Source organism: Ammospiza caudacuta, chromosome Z (assembly GCF_027887145.1).
Source record: "Ammospiza caudacuta isolate bAmmCau1 chromosome Z, bAmmCau1.pri, whole genome shotgun sequence".
NCBI lineage: Eukaryota > Metazoa > Chordata > Aves > Passeriformes > Passerellidae > Ammospiza > Ammospiza caudacuta.
The window spans coordinates 64,321,705-64,340,745 of record NC_080632.1 but is presented as its reverse complement, the minus strand read 5'-3'; the positions used below and the strand labels follow the sequence as shown (position 1 = coordinate 64,340,745).

The following is a 19,041-nucleotide window of genomic DNA, read 5'->3' as shown; positions in this document are numbered from 1 at the left end:
TATGGGTTGTGAAAACCCCAGGAGGACATCGTGGCACAGCTCACTTCCACATAACTGCATGTTACATATTTATATGCACTGTCAAAATGGTGGGAAGATACAAAATTGTGTTTCACTGGAATCCAGCAGGCTGAGCTATTTATAAATAAGTGCCTTATTTTTGGTGCTCTTCAGTGCAGATGAACAGTGAGTGATGAGCAATTTATGTTGCTGATCATTTGTATCACAATAGAGCCTTGCAGTCTTTTCCTGCAGTTCACAGACTCTGTAAGTTCAGGATCTGTAGTATCCTACAGAGGAAAACAGGACCTCAGAAGAAAGACCAGTGGGCAAGATAAAGAGATGATGAAATGAGCATGCCACACTGAAAATGGAAGAGTAGATAGATAACAGAGCACCTGAAAAAAATATTTGAGCATTCCTGGGGATTCTGGGCATCAATATCCAAAACAGACCCACCACCCATCTATCTCTCAAAAAACTAACTCTCATTGTGAAGGAATCCTTTCCCAAGAGTACTCCACACTAAGGGATTTTCAGTTTAGATAATGGAAGAAAACATTAAACAAAATATGGCTTAATGAACATGAAATAAAAGTCTTTAAAAGAATGACATGCTTGGAAGAAATCTTAGGGGTATAACTGAAGTGAAAAAGGAGGTTTTAATTAACAAGCTTGTAAGCACCCTGTACTCTGTAAATAATTCATGTATATAAAAAGATGATCATAAGGATGACTGAATAATCATCATTTTGCCTTCCCTGTGTTGACTGCTGATGTAAGATTCCTAATCAGATGCCACAGGAGTGTTGTTAACCATACCAGCTACCCAGGATATTTCTGTACTGCCACATTGAGATAGGAACTTTTACAGAGGTGATTAATAGGTGTTTTTTCTCTCCCCATTATCTCTGAGGAAGAAACACTTATGCTATGTTTTACTATTTCCCCGGTCATGAACTCTGCAGCAGACACTTTCACAGACCACAGAATAATTAGGGTTGGGAGTGACCTTGAACAGCATTCCATTCCAATCCTCTGCCATGGGCAGGGACACATTCCACCAGGCCAGGTTGCTCAGAGCTCCATCCAACCTGGCCTTCAACACTTCTAGGGACAGAGGATGAGACAACTGAAATTGTCATGCCTCGACACTTCAACAAAAAATACCACTGCTTTATGCTGGAACTATTTACCTGTGTTTGCCTCAAGGCTGTCAGTGGGTTTCCATTTGTTGCTTCTGTAGTTCATCACCTATCACACACAAAACTTAAGCAGAAGAAACCCAGGCATATAAACCTTTCATCTTGTTGCCCATCTAAGGCAGGGTAAAATCAGCTCTATAGTATTAGCACACTAAAACAATGTAAATCACAGCTAAAACACTTTCAGTGTATTCTCAAAGGAGGGCAGCTCCAAATAGAGGTCAGATTTGTTTTTTTCTCTTTTGACACTTACACTGAGTGCAGAAAATTCTTAAAAACAACTGCTGCCTTACAGAAAGCAGTTATGTATGAGTGAGCCTTACACACTCAGAAAGAGATAAATAATTATGCTTTCACCTAAAATAGCACCAGAAAATTATCAAACTGTGAACTCTATGATACCAACTTTTTATCTGATTTGCAAAATAAAAAGATCTTTTTAAGCCAGTTTGAGTGAGTATGCCATTAAAATCAGTGTAATGCAACTGCTTTATCAGTATCATCATTGAGAGAGGCTGGTGCATAATTCAGCTGCTCTTTCTGGTTATTATTTGCTATGTCTAATAGCTCTTTCTTTGCAAAAAATGCAAAACTTCATTTTAAAATCTCAGTTGATGCTTGAAGATCTGTCTTGTCTTTTGACTCTGTCTCAAGTTAGAAAGTCTTGTAAAATGTCGTATAGACAGCATGGGCAATAATTTCCTTCACAGTCTTAAAGAAGCTGGAAGTGGGATAGCATGCCTTCAGGGAAATACTAAGAGTTTAAAATATGCCTGTGCAGCACATTCATAGATTTTTATAATCCACTTCAAATACTTTCCACATTGTAAAACAGGCTCCGGAAATGATCATCACAGATGAAAGTGAGTGAAAAAAGAGTAATAAAAATACTGTAGAAAGAAAAGGAAAAAATGGTGGCTGCTTCTTCTGAGCTCCCCAATGTTTGATTTTTCCTGTATAATAATAAGAACTGAGTGATCACAGTAATTTCCCCATTTCCTCTGATTCAGTGTCAGCTGAGGGTGCACCTGTGCCCACCTGTGCCCTCCTCCTCCACCCCCTCATCTGCAGCCTGTAGCCACCCAGGACGAAACATTTCAGATAAAAGTTAATTATCCAGCACTAAACTGCACATCAGACCTTTCCAAACTGCTGCCAACTGGAAACCTTCTCATCAGCTTCTGAGGGCTCTCCCACCGCACCATTCTTGCAGCAGGGAGCATCTGACAGGTTCAGCATCATCTCCCCACTTACTGACAAGGCACTCAGAGCTTGCAGAGGCACAGGATGGCAGCCTGGCACGGGGGATGGCACCTGCTTTCTGCTTGTACCAGCAGGGCATTCCTGTGCTCCAGGGACGCAAGATGCTCATCAGTGCCTGCATGGACCCACACTGCAGGGAAATGACACATAGAGCTCAGGTCTGAGGGGTGAACATCAAGCCTAAACAGAGAGATGCTCTGGAACTCTGTCTGCAGCCCAGTCCAAGTCTCAAGGCCAACTGCACACAAACTTTTGGTTGCAATGCCCCACAAGTGCAGCATGCAACATTACAATGGCTGTGGTATGTCTGTCTCAGTTCTTCATGAAGAATATTACCAAGAGCAGTGTTATCAGCTTGCTGTGACAGCTGTGAAGCACTTGGGGCCAGGCTGTGAACTTCTGAGTCACACTGATGAGGAGCTTCTTGAGCAAGCAGCTTTGCTCGAGTGTGACTCCCTTAATAAATGAATCATCCATCAGCGCTGCCTACTCAAGCTTAAATCCTTCTCCCAGTTCTCCTGCTACTTCCACCATCTGCACATCCTTTCCCATGTGAGTGGTGAGAACCAGTTTGGCTGACTGACAGGGTTTTGGGGAAAATGTGGAGTCTTTCAGGGCCAGAGCAGAAGTAAAGTACAGTCACTAATGTCCAGAGCTCCAATCCTTAAGTCCCTGTGCCTGAACCTGCTCCCATTTATTAGGAAATCCCTGTTGGGTACCTACTGGTATGATGCTGCATGCATCCCAGTAACCTGGTGCTCTGAAATCCTAACTGGTCTGACCCTGGGTCCCAGACCATCATGAGGGACTCTAATCATAACTCTCAGCATGAAGTTTGCAAAAAGGCTTCCATTAATCACACCCAAATACACCAAGGCCTCACACCTTTTGCAAGACATCCCTCTGGCAACAGCAATAAACCATTATCTACATTTGACATTAATTCCTGTTCCCATCACTGCATCCTAGATGCCGGCTTAATCAGTTTCCTGAGAAATCTGCAAGAGAGACAATGCATTTTGGGGGGGTGTGAATGCTTTTTTGGGCAAGCATTACTCACTGGAAGTAACTATTCTTAGCCAGGGATCAAGCCAGCCCTGTGAATTCAAACTCTGATTTGGGCAAGCCATTCTTCTCTGTGCTTGGTGATTCCAGCTTTTTGTCCAGTGCTTTCCTAAAAAATTCAGTTCCCTTGTTTTTTGCTGCTAGAACCACAAAATGTAAAGACATAGGGAAGGGCACCTCTTCTTTCTCTTCTCAGTTCAGCTTATTTTCTCCTTCTCTTGCCCTGCGTCACTGACATGTGACGTTTCCAGTTTTCTGGCTTCCTTTTCTTGTTTTCTTCCTCCTCTTTTCTCTGGGTGCTTTCAGCTCTTCAGAACAAACTCTGTAATGCACAGCTATTTGTATTGGAGTGAGATTTGATGCACTCTCATTTCATCAAATTGAGAAGACAACCCTTCCACTCTTTAAAAGCCCTTCAGTGAAAGGCTACAGAAACATGCCTTTATAGTCTGAGTCTTTGTTGGAAGGTAAATTTAGGCTTTTTTAAAGGAAACTTCTTTTTCTAGTTTTCTGCTGATTACAATAAATACGTTAAATTCCCAATGTGTTATGCCTGGTTTTCTTTCACATTTAAAAGTTGATTGGGAATCCAGAGAGGAAAATAATACAACACAATATAAACACTTTATTTGAGGGCTTAAAACTCAGATCCAGGAGTAACTAGATCCAGCACAGTCTCAAGTTCTAAAATTATGTATTTTCAATATTTCATGTGTTTAAATAGTAAACAATTTCTTAAATATACACTAAAGGAGAACTTTTTAAGGTAGTGTGTGAATTTAATCACAATAAATAAATTTAATAACACATCACAAGATCTTTTATTGATTTCTAGTTTCTGGAGCTCTACTTTCACTGGCTTTCATGAACGAATACTTGGGGGAAATTATATTAAATACTCCAACTTACTTTTCTTTGTTAACAATCTGTTCAGTACAGTAATTTATGTACTCATATAGAATCTGACAACAGGTTGTCTTTAAATTTGTCTATTCTAGGCAAAATTATAATTTTTACTTAGTGGATTAAGCCAAGTATTCTTTGATGTTTCTTCTGATAATGCCTGTCCTTCAGCAAAGTAACAATCAATGATTTAACGCTGTCACAATTTAGTCACTCATCACTGACAGGAGTTTGTGCAGTGTGTTATGAAAGACCTAGCAGCAAGGAAGACATTGTTTTGTGAACACCCAGAATAGAAAAAAAGAGCCAAACCCAAAATAAATATCATGTATGGCACTGAATTTGATGTTAACTCAGCTTTTCTGCATCAAAGAATCAGCATGAGATAAGGAATGAGAAAATCTCGTTACTGGCCAGCTCTGAATGAGTGCTATCCCAGCAGACTTCTGGCTCTTTCTGTCGCCAAGGGCTTTAAAATTAAGAAACCTGAGGAGAACTGAAGTTAAACATTCTCACCACTTCCCTGCATTCTGAAAAGGGATTTTTTCTATGGGTTTGATTAACTGTATCTTAAACTCTTTAACTCCAATAAAGAGACTAGTTTGGGTTTTTTCTCCCTTTCTTTGTTCCATGCAAAGATTTTTGATAGAGGAAATATCACTGGGGTCTCTGGCTGAAAGAGAAACAACTGGGCATTTGTTTGCACATCCTCTCAATTTCTGTCCTCAATTCCTCTCAAGACCCCTCTCATAAACCCTCCTGAAGTACACAAAAGGCAAGTGCCACACACTATTTACTCAGTGTCGGGTCAGGAGGGTCGCTGGCCACAGAGAAAGACTGAACACATATTCTTCATCTACACAGAAACTAGCACAAGCTCCCAATATCTGGACTAAGACAGATTAGCTGTGGCAGTTTGAATGACCAGAGCCTGCAGCCAAATGTGTGTGTTGCATTCTCTCCCTTGAAAATGGAATTATTAAAACTTTCTCCAAAATCAAACTCACTTTTCTGCAAAAATGAAATTCTGTCTCTGAGAAGGAAAGAAAAAAGTGGCTCTGGGCATTTAGCTGGGCAGAAGCTTTCCCATATCTCTGTCCCTTTGCTGTAATTTCTGCTTGCCCTCACTGCAATGCATAGTCTGTGTCTTGCAGTCAGTATGACTTCTGAGGACACTGTATTCACAGTGGTACTCCTGTCTGTTTCCAAAAAGGCCTGCAATTCCTCATCCAGGCTGGTCTGATATATTTATAAATAAGGAAGCTGTTAAAAAACCCCACTTAATTCTTTTAAAAACAAGAAATTAAATATTATAGGCCATTTCTTTTGACAGCATCTGTTCTGAGGCTGAGCTTGCTTTTTACTGGAAAATTCAGTTTAATCTGGAACTTTGATTTGGTTTATTTATTCTTTTGGCCCCTTCTGAAGTCATAGCAGTAATCAGTAGCACTGCAGTTTCAGTTCCTTTAAGAAACTAGGTAAAGCACAGACTGGCAGGGACTGATGATCTGCAATTACTTTATTCAGTTTAGTTACTCTAAGAAGATTCCTTTTCATGTTAACAGACATCAGAGGTCCTGATTTATCTGAAACCCTCTAAAAATACTGCTTTGAATTCAGAGAACACTGCTGCAAACAGGACCTCCCCTGTGTTTCTGATACTATCACCAACAAAATGGATATTACGGGCTATTCTTCCCAGACTCAGCTCTGAGCTGTACTACTAGAAGCAATATCACTGAATTTATTTATGCTTCATGTTCTCTGGATCTTTTCCCTGTTCCATCCATGGGAAAATTATTAATGACATTGGCGATCTTGGAAACAAAAGATAAAGTGCTTCTCTTGATATAAACATACATAAGGTGACAAGCCTTGCCTCAGTGGCATCAGTGCTTGTGAAGATGCCTTCTCCAAAATAATGAGTTGTCAAAGTTTCATTGCAATTTGCATCTGTGTTAGTAGTGAAGAAATCCAATGCTCAATGCTATTTTTTTCCCCTTGCTGAATGACAGTGTTAAATTGTTACTTTTGCTCACCGAGTGTGAAAATTTACTGAAATGACAATAAAGTCGGAAAAGTAAACAGCATTTTTTCAGGTCACAAAAGCACTTGGATATATTGTTAGTGTACATTAACAATTAAATCACAGATATAAAATGAAAAAAGTGTGTCACATTTTACTCTGTATAGCCTCCCTTGAAACCAACACACTCCTGAACCTTTAGAATATGCTGTTGCTTTGTGGGAGAAGGAGTGCAGTACTACACCTTGTGGTGCCTGTTGTCTTGTGATCGTTCATGGCATGGGGAAAGACTTTGCTCTCTTTTTTTATCCACAGAGTGGTAGAATTTAATGAGAAATTGATTTTTAAATACGTTTGAGCAACGACAGAACTTTTGAAAACACTGTCTAGGTATCTTATGTGACTGTAGCTGCCCATCTGTGGTGCTGTGTATTTCCTCTGATGTTACACGTCTGAAATATTACTGTCATCAAACACCACAGAGACAAGAGGCAGTATTGTTGAAATGTATTTAATTTCTGGATCTTTACCTTCCCTTTTATTCTATTGCTTTTTTCCATGTTAGAGGAGATTTGCTCCAAGATCAACGTGCTTTTCAATTACAGTGAACATTTGCCTGTTATAAACTTCTGCATGAAATAATGACATTAACATTCAGCAGCAGTACAAGGCATTGCATGTGTATGCTCTGTCCTGTTGTAGTGTGGAAAATGAGACTTTGCTAGACATTACTACCTTAAGATCACCCTAATAAAGGATTTCAATATTAAGGAGAAGCAGTATGACACAGCATCTAGTGAATACTGGGTTTGTTATGTTTGCCATGGTCTTCACATGAACACAGTACAAAATGCCCTCCAAGGGCAAAACAAGTTTTGGGTCTGCTACTGTGACTTTGTGGAAGGAAGATATCTGCAGGCACTCCTAAGGGCAAGCTGCAGTGATTTTGTGGGAGGGAAGATGCTCTGTCCAAGCATCAGCAGGAGGGGTGATCCCAGGGATGCCAAGTCAGAAGCAGGGTTAGAAATCAGTCCTCTTTTCTTCTCTGGATATCTGCATGTTGGGCCTATCAGTAAAATCTGCCCCGTCCACAACGATGTCATGTACAACTGCCTCCTCCAAGATGGCCAGTCAGTAGAAGAACCAATCTGCAGCTCCAGCTCTACAGAGACAGGAAGGTGACAGGTCTGTGGCATGTTCATCTCATGTCAGTGCTGGTGTGGGACTGTGAGCAACACAAAACCCCTGCCTGCCACAGAGACTGCCAACAACTCCAGGGACTTCTGGGTCCAAAATGCTCTTGGAAATCCTGTAACTCTAGAAGTATGCAAGGCAAGGCTGCTGTAGCACTGCCTCCAGCATTAGCCTAAGAATGGTATGTAATAAGTGAAAATACAAAAAAAACAGTGTTCAGAAAGATGTCAGCCCTTCCAAGACAACCATGATACACCAGCACACTTGAATACAAGTGCCTGCTGGCCTTTGAGCAAGGCTGAGTTGTTTTTTTAAAGCCATAGATCCTTGAAAATTAATTCTTTTAAAACTCAGCCCAAAAGATAAACGGAGTCCGTGCAGCACAGGTGCAGTGCAAGGCACTGGTTGCACTCACTGAAGACGATGCCAGTTAAAGTCTGCTTAAGAACAAAGCCTTGATTTGGACAGACTGATCCTTCGGGCTCCACACTGAGAACAATCTGAAAGTTAAGCAGGAGCTTTGAAATCTGTGGAAAGCAGCAATGAAATCTAACCCTGTGCTGCATGTGTTGAACACATCCTGTGAACTCAGGCAGCTTTGGGTGAACTTAGACCCTTCTCTGAGATGGAAGATAAAATAATGCTAACAGCCAGAGCAAATCCTGCGCTCAGGATTTGGCCCTCAGGGAGCTTTGGCTATTGCCTCCAGCTGCAAGGCTGGTAGATGCAACAGCAAACTTGGATGCCACTGGCACCATCAACAGCAGAATTCAGCAGCACTGATTACCCCTGAGTTTCTACTTAAACCTAGAGAGATCTGAGTTATGTGGGTTCTGCTGAGGTAGAGAAGCCTAGCTGAATTAAAGGGCAGCAAAAGAGCTGGAGAGGGGATTTTGACAAGGACACAGAGCGACAGGAGGAGGGGCAGAAGCTGGATGGGATATTGGGAGGAAATCCTTGACTGTGAGGGTGATGAAGGCCTGGCACAGGTTGCCCAGAGAGGCTGTGGCTGCCCCATCCCTGGAGATGCTCAAGGCCATGCTGGATGAGGCTCGGAGCAGCCTGGTCTGGTAGAAGGTGTGGAAGGGGGTGGAATGAGATTCTCTTTAAGGTCCCTTCTGACTCCAACAATTCTGATTCAGACCAGGATACAGCAGTCACATCTTCAGTTACAGACTAGGAACTACCTAATGCAGACTTTTTCTACCTTTTTTGTCAAAAATCAAACACACAAAAGCTGAAAAACTCCCCAAAACCATAGAAATTAGATCCAGACTGTGGTCTGTATTTGTTTTTGCAAAGGAAATTCACTTGTGTTTTCGAATTATATTTTGAAAGCAAAGTTGAGCTACCTCTTTTTACATCAAACAGCTATTTATCCTGTACTTAAAAGGCAGCTGTACCATTTTACTTATGACTTCCCTTGCACAGGCTTTACAGAACAGAGCATTTTCTTCCAGCTCTTTTACCTGAAGATGATTCCTGACATCAAGTGCAGTTCCAAAATACTGTATCTATCACGTTCCTCCAGAGTGTGTGACACTAAGTTACATGTCTTTGTACGATAGAAAGTTTAGCTCCTGACGCTACTTCTGCTTGTGCCTAAGAGTTTTGTCAAACACAAAGAATTCCATTTATACTATTTGTGCTACAAAATCAAGCAAACAGGAGGGGCTGCAGTTTCCACTACTTTAGTTAGGCAACTCGAATTGGCAAAAATCTGATCTAGTACCAACGCATGAACTAGAGGTGAAACTGGACTACAGATATTCCTGGCACTTTAGCTCAGCTCGATGCAAAGTCAAGTTACACTGAACAACTTCCCTGAGAAGTGTCACCTGGTGCCCAAACTGCAGTGCCCGTACACAGACCACAGCATTAAGACCCAAAACAAACACTCTGAAAGCCGTTCGGGGGTTTTTCGGTTTGCCTTTTTTTTTTTTTTTTTTCTTTCCCCCTTAACAACCTTTTCTTGATATGCAAAGCATGTCCCGGGCCCCTCTTCTGCTCTCGGCTCTGCAACTAATCGCAGTGTGTGGCTTCAGGCTAGCAACTTCGCTTGTGCCACCGAGCTCTTGCCTGACTTTCCACGGAGAGGACGCTTCTCCCCGGCCACCCCGGGGCTAAAGCGGAGCAGGGTGCGAAAGGAGGGAGGGACCGAAGAGCGATGCCGGCGGCCTCGGGGTCCGAGCGCTTCTCCCTCGGTCAGAATCGTCCTGCCGAGACCCCTGCCCGGCCCCGACGCCCGTCCCCTTCCCCTGCCCCCGCTTTCTCCCCGTGTCCCCGGCGCCTTACCAGGCTCCGCCGGGGGAACTCGCCCAGCACGATGCTGACCACCGGGATGCGCAGCGCCGCCGAAATGAAGTCCAGCTCCAGCATCTCCCCACGGCTCTGCGGGAAGGCGAGGATGGCTGAGACCCCCTGCACCACCACGGTGTGGCAGAGACTCTGCAGGAAGGAGACGGGGTCGTTGCTCCAGGAGGCGCTGGCTGAAGAGAAGGGGAAGAGGGGCAGGTCGCCCAGCCCCGCCTCGATCGCCATCACCACCTCCAGGGACAGGTTGTAGGGCAGCAGCCCGGGCACGCCGTTCAGGTTGGCCACGGCCAGCAGCAGCGCGTCCCGCGGCGAGGAGGGCGCCCGCCGCTGTGCCCCGCCGCCCCCCGCCCGCCGGCCCCGCGGCCCCTCGGGGCGCCCGCCCGACGCCTCCCCGGGCCAGGCGGCGGCGGCGGGGGCGGCCCGGGGCTGCAGGTGGGTGGCCCCCACCCGCACCGTGTGCCCGATGCGCCGCAGGATCTGGCAGGGCTGCGGGTGGGACGCGGAGCCGGGCACCGCCGCCAGCACCAGGGCGCAGGGCGGCAGCAGCAGCAGGCACGCCCGGCCCAGGACCCCGCGCACCCCCGGCCGACACATGGCCGGGAGCCCCCCGCCGCCGCCGCCGCCGCCTCCCCCGGCCCCGCCGCCCGCATCAAGCGCCCCGCGGGCGGGCGACAGCGGCATCAGCCGCGGCGGGCGAGCCCCGCGCAGAGCCGCCCCCGCCGCCGCCCATGGGGCCGCCGCCGCCTCGCCCCCGCCCCGGGGCTGCGGGGAGGCTCAGCCCCCGGACCGCCCCCCTCGGTTCTGCGGGGCCGGCAAGCACCCGACCCCCGCCCGCTGCCCCGCCGGGAGCGGGATGCTGCCCTGCCCGGCTCCCCCCTCCGCAGCCCGGGCGGGCTCTGCGCCGCTCCGTTCCGCGCTCCCCTCTCCGCGCCCCCCGGCGCGCCCCTGCCCGGCTCCCCGCGCTGCTCCGCGTCCCGGCTCCGCTCCCCGCCTCGCAGCGTCTCCGCCCCGTAATCCCGGCCCGGCTCCCTGTGCCAGCCCCCTGCCCTTGTCTCCCCGCAGCCCTCGGAGCGCTCCCCGCCGGCTCCGGAGCCGGGCAAAGTTGCCGGTGCGGCTGCGGGCGGTCGCTGGGCTGCGCTGCGCTCCCACCGGGAGGGACGGCGAGCGCCGGCCCCGCTCGGCTCCTCCCCGGGCCGCCCAGGGGAGGAAGGGGCTTGGGGGGCCGCCCCTCTGCACCCCCGGGGAGCGTCCTGGGACGGCCCCTCCGGAGCCCTCGGTGCTGCCGCGGGGCGCCCCCCTCTCCCCGCCGGAGCGGTGGAGCTGTTTTTCGTGTTCCAAGGGCTGCGAACCGAAGGTGCGGCTTCGGTCCCCCCTCGGATGGAGGGGGAGCCGTGTTTGCCGCTGCCGCTTGTTGTGGAAAGCAGCGCTGGCAATGCCCGGTGCCTTCCCGTGCGCTGCTGCTTCAAACGGAACCGATTTCCGACATGTGGGACCCGAGATCGTGATTCCGCAAACCCGGGGCTCTGCCTGACGTGGCTTTTAGGACAGGACATCCTTGACCTAAAGGAAAACAGGGCAGAGCTGAGATGGGCGTTTGTGTGCGTGTCTGAAAGGATCAGGGCAAGTCCCCGTCCTTGTTTTAGTTCTGGTAGATGGGTTTAATCCTGGGCTGTCGGAGCCGTGCAGACCCCAGGGCTGAGACTCTGATCCTGTGCTTGGGGCATTGACACGTTCCACTCCTGTGGTGGATCGCAGGGATCTCAGAGGAATCCCTCTCCTCGGCCACGCGGTGGAAATCATCTCACGGCTCTCCTCGGCAGCGAGGCGGAGGCTGCCAGCTTGAGTACACCTGGGTGCATTTTCTGCCCGTGGGACTGCTGTCTTCTCTCCCCGTTTGAGTCCTGGGTGCAGTGCAGCGTCCTGCATGGGAGGATGGTTTGAGACATTCACTCCTGGAGTGTTTAGAGGTCTTTCGGTGCCTCCTCCAGCAGTTTACCCTGACCCAGTGTTTTAACTTAAGACCTTCTTTGGATATTAACTTTCTTTCCCCTTTCTTTGAGGTGTATCTTCAGAGATATTTATGAAGAAAAAGAAAACAATAGAATCACAGAATAGTTGGGGTTGCAAAGGACCTTAAAAGGCCATCTACTCAAACCCTCCTGGTATAAGGGGAACATTTTCAAGTAGATGGGGTTGCTCAAAGCCCCATTCAGCCTGACCTTGACTGCTCCCAGGGATGGGGCAGTCACCATATCTCTGGACAAACTCTGAAAATGTTTTACTACCCTTGCTGAAAAAACTCTGTTGTCCCCCTTGGTTTTTCTTCCACTTATATACACAAAATCTGCATTGAAATAAACACTTCCCATCATGCTACATGAAAGAGGAGGTCACTGCCTCCCAATAGGTCTGAACTGTGTGTTTCCTGATTTAAATTCATCTTTCTTCAGCAGGGGTTACCAGAGGTGTACAAAGTCTTCAAAGCAAGGTCTTACCCAGGTCTTGGGCAGTCGTGCTGCTGTTTCTCTGTCTCTAAGTCCTTTCCCCCGTCATGTCCTCATCCCCAGCACACTGACTTCACCCCTGCCTGTTGCTACCTTCCCAGCGCCCGGCTCTCTCTAAATTGGTACAAGGTTTCAAAATTGGTTCCCAGCATGGAAAAGTACAGAGGAGAGCATGGTGGTCTGCAGGGCGAGAGTGCACCATGTTCCACGTGTAGGGGTGAGCTGATAGTTTGTCTGAGTTAGCAACAATTTCCTATTTCCCATTTTCTTTTTCCTTTTTTCTTTTAGCCTTGTAATCACATTTTTGTTTCTTGTCTGGTCAGCCTGGCTTCTTCCTGTCGCTTTTCCTCATTTTCTTTGAAGGAATGGATGGATTGTGTTAACACGGGTGTTCCAAGTCTCCTCCGTTAGCAATAGGGAATTATTGGCTGGGAGAATTGGCTTTGGGTATAGTAAATCTCACACACAGTGTGTAGAAAACTTTTCTTTTTTCCTGAGCTGCAGGAGTTACCTTTAGGTAGTGAGAAGGAGATCATTTGAGATTTGTACAGCTCCAGAGGTCTTGTCTTTATCTGCATCCTGCTTGTCAGGTTGGAAAAAAAATAACTGGTAAGCACATAAATTTTCTGTTCTGTAGCTAGATAATTACTAGTTTTCAAGTGGGAATTATTTTTATAAGAAATGGTGACTCTTCTGTGTCCTAAATTGTCATTCATTTAAAGCTTTGTTATATGAGAAAATCTTCCTCTGGCTTTTGGGCACAGGTGACACTAATTTAAAAAAGCACATGCTTCAGGAAAACTAATCAGCCTTATTGTTGAAAGAACTCTGAAAATTACACTAGAAACCAATTAGAAAAACGAAATCATTCAGTATATTTTTTTTCTTCTTGTTTGCTTGCCATTTTTCTAGTCAGTTTTTAATTTGTTTGCTTGTTTTGTTTTGTTTATTGGGGTTTTTGTTTGCTTGTTTGTTTTTCATTTGTGGATAATTTATGACCAGATTGTGATATGATTTTTTTTGGTCATCAGTGCTACTCTGGGGATTATGGCTGTAAAGAATTATCTGTGCTCTGGATTCAGTTTTGAGCAAGTCATAGCAAGTTGTCACTGTTAGAAACCTGAACTGTACAGAGTGGTCAAACTTTTGTTGGTAATGCTTGTGACTCAAATGGCTCTTAATCTTGAAAGTATCTTGTCAGCTTCATTATTTATAGCAATAAATAAATTACGGATTTGTCTTCTCTGACATTTGTGTTTATTTTTACTCTTTGCTCAAATATTTCTGCTAATAAAATTCTCTGCAATGTCCCTGATATAAAAAATTTCTTGAACACAGGCTTTGTTTTTCAGAGGACATTATGTACTCCTTAAGTAGTGCTCTGTGAGAGGCTGGAATATTTCCAGAAAGTGCCCTGAGAAAGGATATAAATGCCACCAAAGTTTATATATTTGGAAAATTGTGTCATTATTTTTTCTGCCTTTTTTTTTCATAAATATTCATGTGCAAAAGAGCACAATTGTTTTAGTCTAATAAAATACTTGGAGACTGCTATCAGTTGCACCGTGCTTTTCAGAAGTACTGCAGTCCCTCTTCCAGAGCTGAATAAAATACAGAATATAATTTTTGACAGAGTTGTTGACTTTTCAACTTCATGCTGAGGACTGGCTGCCTTCAACACTCCTCCCTCATTTTCACCTTCTCACGGTGCCATAGAAATGTCCATTCTGCTCTATTTTTTTTTGTGTGTGTGTGTTATTCAACTGAAACAAGACCAGGCAGACCCAGGCAAATGGATTCGCCTCCTCTGAGCTGGTTGTCACCCTGTGTAACCATGAGCAGAGCAATGCTGGTGGCATTGATTGCTGGAGAGCTGTGGCCACAGAATTTATTCCTCCTTGATCTGTGTCTGATCATCACAGCTAGAGTTGGTGAAAGCCCTTCAGCAACGAAAAATGCAGCAGGGAAATGTGATTAAAATCACCACTCATATTTCTCTTGCTGCTCTTTCCGCTTGCTTGGCTCATTGTCATTTCTTTGAAGTAGGGTTGGTTTGTTTGCTTTCTGGGCTGCAGAACATTTGTCCTGTGTATATCACAGTGACCTTCTACAGAGCTTTTTTCCTCTGAGTGACTGGGCTTGTTTGGAAATAGGTTATCACAGTCCTTCTGTCCAGCTCTGTGTTCTGCTCCCATTGCTGAGAAAAAACCCCAAGGCCTTGCAGAGTGTGATATTACTTAAATTCATCCTTATCTCCCTCCTTTTTGGCTGCTCACATCTTCTAAAAGGCTCAAGTCACGAGCTGAGCTGCAGGACTCCTCTCACTGTGTCTTTAGCCTTGGAGTGGGTGAGAGACTTATTTTGGGTCAGCCTGGGATGATTTCCCCCCCCACCATTTTCATAATCATAGTTAGAAAATGAGAAATGAGAGGGAAAAATAAACTGTTCAAATAAAGTTAAGCCTTTAATTTACTAGGAATGGACTATTTTGTTTCTATTAAGATGCTCCAATTTATCTAAACACAGTTTCCAAGATTTCAAAATGCTATGTTTTTCATTTGAATTGCCACTTGAAGGGAAAAAAAAATAGTCCTCTGGATGTTCCTTACTTTCTGTCCTCCACAGTCTTTCACCAGTCAGGAAAAATAAATTTGTAAAGACTTTCAGATATCTAAAATTGCATTAAGGATGTTGAGTGTTATGTTTGAAAACCTTCACGTTGCTGTGGTGGATCATCAGTGCACTGGCTGCTCCAGCCTTACTGTGGGATGGATGCTGATCCTGAAGGAGTCAGGGAAGGGCTGAGGCTTCCTGTGTGCAGCACATGCTGTGCTCGTTCTGTGTTATCTTTGCAGATGGAGATCTGCATGGCTGACATCACGAAAGGCTGAGCTGGCTGTGGGGGGAGGTCCCGTGAAGATAAGATGTGAAAAACAGAACAAGGCTGTGTGACTGAAAATTTGAACGACAGCACAGGCAAAAAGTGATTTTTGCCTGTCTTTTAAAATTCTCATACTTGCATTCTCTAATAATCTTCATGAGGTAAGTGCTACCACATATGTGACTGAAGTACTCAACTGTCCACCCTGATCCTGCTGTTTGAAGCTGGAGGAGGGGGTTAAGTTTGGGCTGTCTGTCAGGAGGGTGGAAATTTCACCTAGCTAGGAGGGAGCCCCAAAACAAACCAGATGGAGACAGATGAGTGGATCCTCTGTTCTCCCTTCTCTCAGGGGAGGACACCTTCTTGGTAAGCTTCTGTGTAGGATTACTATTACCCAGGTTAGTACAATATTATGGTTTTTATTAGAGTTCACTCATAGCTGGTATGTTCATCCATGGTAGTTCTGAGTCTGTTATTTCTGTTCTTTCAATAAACTGCACTATTTGTGAATCTGTGATCATGACTGTTCCTACTGAACGTGACCAGGCTGATGGTGTGGAATTGCTTTTAACCAGAACTGAAGCCCAAGCACACTCAGCCCCTCTGATCTGCAAGAGGGTTTATTTTCTGCCAAAATTAATGTATTAACACTTAATGCCTGCAAAAATCCTTTGGTGGGCAGGCCTGGTGTCAAATCCTAACAACTGCTTTGAAGCCAAATGGATTTTCACCAATGAGGGCTGTGTGCTACTTTACTGCCTTGCAGGAGAGGCCGAGGCAGTTTTTGTTACCTGAACAAAACTTCCACTTTGTTTCTTTTGGCAGTATAAATCCAGACAGGCTGATCCTGTCAGAGGGTGCTCAAGAAGTGGGTGAGGAAAACAGGCAGTCAACCACACTGTCTCTGTGGTCCCTTTTGGCTACAAGAGCGGCAGGGAACCTTGTAACATTGACAGGAAGGGTCACAGAGCTCACCACCCCTCTGGCTTTGATAGTCTCCTCTCTAAATCTAATGCTACCATGGAAAGACTTCAGTACATTCCAAGTACCCATAAATAAAACAAAAAACAAACAAACAAACCAACCAAAAAAAAAAAAAAAACCAACAAAACCCCTCAATACAAAAAAAAACCCCAAACCCCCGAATGTCACCAGTACTCAGTCACAACTTCATTCTACCACTGGGACTGACTGAAGGTGTCTAAAGGGGACACAAATACTCTGTGAGCCCTGTTTCCACTGCCAAGATGAGGGAGGAAGTGTTCAGCTGCACGTGACAGCATTGCTCTCTCTGTCAGTGTGAGTGATCCAGTCGATTGTTTCTATTGCTCCCTCTCCGAGGTGGCAGTGTATATTTTTCTAAACAACTAGCTGTAAAACCTTCTTGAGATCCCCACTTGCCACATATTTTGTTCATGCTGTGTGCTTTGAGTTTGATGCTTAGTCATGTTTTCCTCCTTGCCCGTTGTTTTTAAAAGTCCCTGTTGTTCTCATCTTGGAGATGAATTAATCCCAGGCAGAGGGACAACTGGAAGAGAAACCACTATAGTGACTTGGTTGATTAGTAAACATCTGGCTAGTACCTTGATCCTCTATGTGAAGTTTCTGTCAGTGCCTTTAGTTTTTTTTTACTTGTGAATCTATTCCATTCTGTCAAAATTTCTGTCTTGTTTATTCATGTGGCAGTGATGGAAGCAGCTCCAGTGGACTGGATTGGTCACAGCACAGTTTGCAGCGTTGTGGTGGGTGGCACAGAGAGTCTTTAGAAGATTTGTGTCTTAGGCAGGTGATGATCTGGGAACCAGGAGATATGCTTGGATATAAAAGCTCTGTCTTGGGTCTTGAAGACTTGCGGAACCAACTGTACAGGAAGAGCTGTCTGGATATTCCAGACCTGAAGGTAAAGCAAAGACCAGGCCAGAGCCCTGCCAAAGAAGAACCAGCCTTATGCCAGGAAGATGCTATCCCCAGTACCCACAGTGAGTTGTTGAAGATGAAAAGTCATCTCCACTGCTCATTCCCTGAGCTGGCACGCCCTGGCCCAGGACATGGGGCTGGTTCTGGAGTGGTGTGCTCATGTGCTTTTGTCTTTGCTGCGAGCACACCAGGTTTTTACCTGATTTTTTTTCAGCAGACAGGCTCACAAAATAAAGGTTGCTCCCCCAATTTTTGTTATAGTAAGAGATCCCCTATCACAGCTCTGCTCAGGACATCCCTCATGAAAACAGGATGCCATTCCACGGACTTTGTAGGACCAGACTGGATTTAATGCAACTTTCCCCGTATGTTTTACTTCTTTATTTCAAGATGACACTATTAGTGCTTGTGAAAATTCAGGGAGGTGGGAAGAGAAAAATAAAAAATCTGTTTGAAGTCAGTGTCAAAATTGTTACTGGCATCAATGTCATTTGAGTAGTGAGGTCAGACAAACACCTCACAGAGCATACACAGAATTTTGAAAAAAATATCAATACTGCTTTGCTGGCACCATGGTGCCTCTGAATTATATCTCCCCCCGCTCTGAATTCTGCAGCAAATATAAAATTATTACAGGCTGTGTGCAGCCCTTGCACTGCTCTGGTTGGCTTCAAAAGGCCACTTGGTGTAAACACTCAATAAAGATGAATAAAGACTGTTTAACTTTCAGGGGAAGGCTTCAATTTCCACAAGGTTGGGAGGGCACCCCACTGCTGCATCACTCTGGCAGGATCACAGGCTTCTTACTGTTTGTCCCCTTCTGCTCCCTTTGGCTTAGAGGTGGGGTAAACGAGGGGGGGAATAGTAAGAAATCACAAGGGCTTATCAAAGTTGAATTATAAGAGTGGTGAAAAAAAACCCAGGAAAAGACAGAACAAGCAAGCTAAGGAAAAGGCCGCAACAGCACGTATTTAAGAAATAATTTGCCCAATTTGTCCAGCTAAACAATTCTGTCAAGTTTACTGAGGGCTGCAAAATTGGCAAATTGCCTCGTCTCCTCGGAGAAGCGTAGAGGCAAGGTGGGTTTAACCCTTCTGTTTGCTGCTTTAGAAACTGGCTTTGTAAACCCTTCCTCAAATCAGCTGGGGTGCCTTTACCTAAATTACTGGCTTTAATGAGGATATCTGGTACAAGCAAAAGTGGATTTGGGCAGGAGTCAGCCACATTCTTGGAAGTCTGTGGGCTCGTTCGTGCCTCTGGGCGCTGTCTGGAGCTGCGCAGCAGAAAATGCAGCTTGCCAGGAGTGCCACCTTGAAACAAATGTGAGTCCCTGTGAGGATCCAGACCTCGTGCAGAGCTCCCTCCCAGCCTCCCAACGGCAGAAGATACCTCCTTGATTCCGATGTGTCCATTCTAGCCTCCAGCCAAACGTGGTACCCACACCTGTGGATTGAGTCCTGTATTGGTTGTGGTATTGAGGAGCAGGCTGCTGATCACTTCAGTAATTTGTTTTGTCTGCTGTGGTCTAGATTACAATTAAATCCCCTTCAAAGTGGTATCAGAAAAACATATGTGACAAAGAAAATGTCTAAGAAGGGCAAATAATTCTGAAATTTGGCAAGATTAGGCTCACATAGGAGATTATGCTGGCAGAAGGAAAGTGTCTGTAAAATGCTGACACATGAGATAAAGTACAAGTGAGAATGGCACTCACCCAAGGTTGTGGTTTTAGGAGGAAATAAATGAACTGGGTATGTGGCTTTTGTT

At 45.4% G+C, this 19,041-nt stretch overlaps 1 protein-coding gene across 1 annotated transcript in view; it reads right to left on the bottom strand.

Annotated features, from left to right (window-relative positions):
• Positions 1-10,653, bottom strand: part of GRIN3A (glutamate ionotropic receptor NMDA type subunit 3A) — a 67,663-nt gene extending 57,010 nt beyond the window's left edge. The window contains exon 1 of the mRNA XM_058823871.1: positions 9,952-10,653. Coding sequence (XP_058679854.1) covers positions 9,952-10,653 — 702 coding nt within the window. The remainder of the gene's footprint in view (positions 1-9,951) is intronic.
• Positions 10,654-19,041: the final 8,388 nt, after the last annotated feature.